At 51.4% G+C, this 2,356-nt stretch overlaps 1 protein-coding gene across 1 annotated transcript; it reads right to left on the bottom strand.

Moving 5' to 3' along the window:
* Positions 1-364: 364 nt before the first annotated feature.
* Positions 365-2,053, bottom strand: Z517_07759 (uncharacterized protein; the record flags this gene model as incomplete). Its single annotated transcript, XM_013426280.1, has 1 exon — positions 365-2,053. The coding sequence occupies one exon, from the start codon at positions 2,051-2,053 to the stop codon at positions 365-367; it is 1,689 nt and encodes a 562-aa protein (XP_013281734.1).
* Between the last annotated feature and the right edge of the window lie 303 nt (positions 2,054-2,356).

The following is a 2,356-nucleotide window of genomic DNA, read 5'->3' as shown; positions in this document are numbered from 1 at the left end:
AACCTGGGAAATCAAAGGGGCTCTACAAGTCGCAATGAAAGATTCTCAGAATATGGCTGGGTTTCTTTTTTCAAGATGAAAGGATTTGTCATGTCTGTAGTGTTGACTTATAGGACGGATGAATACTTAATTAAATATGCTGCATTGAGTTCCTTCGGCATTCCATTCCAACCGCGCCGTGCTTCGTCAAGACATAGACTCGTACGTTACATGTATAAGGACATTAGGTTAGTGAGGTTCTTGATACTCACATCCAAATAGATAATGCAGGTTATCCTGAACAATGGATCATTTGGTTTGCATATTATGACGAAACGGCTTCCCGATTCTCTTCCCTTCCCTTCTCTTTGAGAAGGGCCTTGTGTCAACATGCTCCACCGCGCCCCGTCACCGCGCGGAAAGCCAGAGTCTCGATTCTTCTCGCATACAGGTTCATCGAGTGCACTATAGGATCTCCAAAGACCACTTGTCGCAGTTGCTCATCCTTGACCAGTGATGCGGTCACGTCCGCTTCATTCGCACCAGGACGGTCCGGGATACGGAGCACCACAAGACGACCTGCATTCGACAGCGTTGCGGGAGGGACGTCCCACCATAGCTTCCTGAGTGGAAGAGACGGCGGTTTTGATTTTGGGGGCTTGGGTTTCGACTGTTTCTTTGGGGCGGGGATCAGCGAGAGATCCAGTCTCGACATGGACGCTCCCAGCGCGGTCAGTGTTGACACCGAGCACTGCTTTGGCTCAAAGGTTGGTAATGATGGAATTGGTCGCGACAGGAGGTCAACAAGACTTTTCACATATGCCCTTTCGGCCCTCACCACAGGGTCGCCTTCGTTCATAAATGAGTGGAACAGGCACTTACGAAGTCGTCCATCAGCAGTCTCGGGCTTCTGTAGCGGCAAGAGACTAACAGGTGGAGCTCCGAACGTGACACAATGGACTCTCTTAAAACAGCCTGTCAAGATGTTGAGTTCGGACTGAACGGTCTCAGCCAGCATATGGGCATACAACAAACTCGCGACGGCACCGCCTGCGGAATGACCTGTGATGAGGAGGGAGCAGCTGGAACGAGATGGGTTCTCTTCTAGCAAGTAGCGAAGTCTCGCAGCAATCGGCTTGACCATCGCTCTGGCGACTCGGAGAAAACCCGAGTGGCAGAGATTGCCCTGGTCGTCCAGGAATCCCACTGGTGACACGGGTTCGGTGTCCAGATTGACTCCCCAGTCGCGCACGCTGAAGAAACTCGTCCCTCGAATGGCGAAGACGATGGTTTTCTTGTCGTCGCATGGAATCGACTTGATCACCATGGCTTTTGTGCCTAAACGGCCGTCTGCCGAGACAAAATCTTTGCGCTCTGCAGAGGATTGTGGGGAGACATATGCGCTGTTCGAATACTGTGCCGCAAGACACAGGAGCGGCCACGTCGGTATATATACTCGAAATGGTGGTAGAGACTCGGGCAATCGCGAGTTCATGTACAGGTCAAGCTTTGAGAAGACGTTGGTCTGCTTCTGTTGCCCTTGTTTCTTCTGTCTCGGCGGCACTTTCTCAACCGCTCCGAGCGCCCGCGTCATATCCCGATCCATTGCATAGGTCTCTTCGAAATCTCGCGCTCCAAAATCTCCCTCTGGAATCATCAGTTCTTTTTCCGTGCCCGAAAATGCATCTTCATCAATGAGGGATATAACGTCGCCCAACTTGTGGTCAATTCGCTCTCGCAGCTCGATTCGCATGGGCACTGTCGGAGGACTAGCATTCATAGGATTCGAGGGTGGATGTGACCATGTATGTTGATATTGCAGAGGCATTGTGTGGTACTCGGTCTGTATACTCTGCACGGGTGGTAAGGAGAGAGTCGAGGTCATGTATGGATGTAAGGCGGGAGCGGTGTATGTTGCGGGGTGCGGCGTCCATTGAGGTTGGGGCTCCTCGTAAATGACGGTAGAGGTATTCACAGCATAAGTGGGATGGTTCGGATGAAAGACAGGAACAGTAGCAGCTGGAGGTTGTGCGTATTTGCGGCGCTTGCGGGTGTCACTGAAGAAGAAAGACATTCTGCCAGCGAGTGCTCAAGCTGCGCTCAAGGTGCGGCTTCTACCTGAATTTCATATCAACAAGAAAATGTTGTGGCTCTAGATGGGCTTCAATATGGGAAAGGCAGAAACGATTCTCACATGACTGATTGCCTCGAAAGAGAGCATTAAAAGCTGTTGAACCTTCTATATGTGTCGCTTGTCTGGCTTGTCTCATTGCTCTTCTCCATTTCGCCTTGTTGCCTTTCCTTTGCCCTATCATTGTTAACCGCCCGCCCAAAGATTCGGAATTGTCGGGTTGCCGCGCCTGCGCCACGATGGGGG

Source organism: Fonsecaea pedrosoi (assembly GCF_000835455.1).
Source record: "Fonsecaea pedrosoi CBS 271.37 unplaced genomic scaffold supercont1.5, whole genome shotgun sequence".
In the NCBI taxonomy this organism is placed as follows: domain Eukaryota; kingdom Fungi; phylum Ascomycota; class Eurotiomycetes; order Chaetothyriales; family Herpotrichiellaceae; genus Fonsecaea; species Fonsecaea pedrosoi.
The sequence above is the reverse complement of the archived record's forward strand: the minus strand, read 5'-3'. Positions and strand labels throughout refer to the sequence as shown.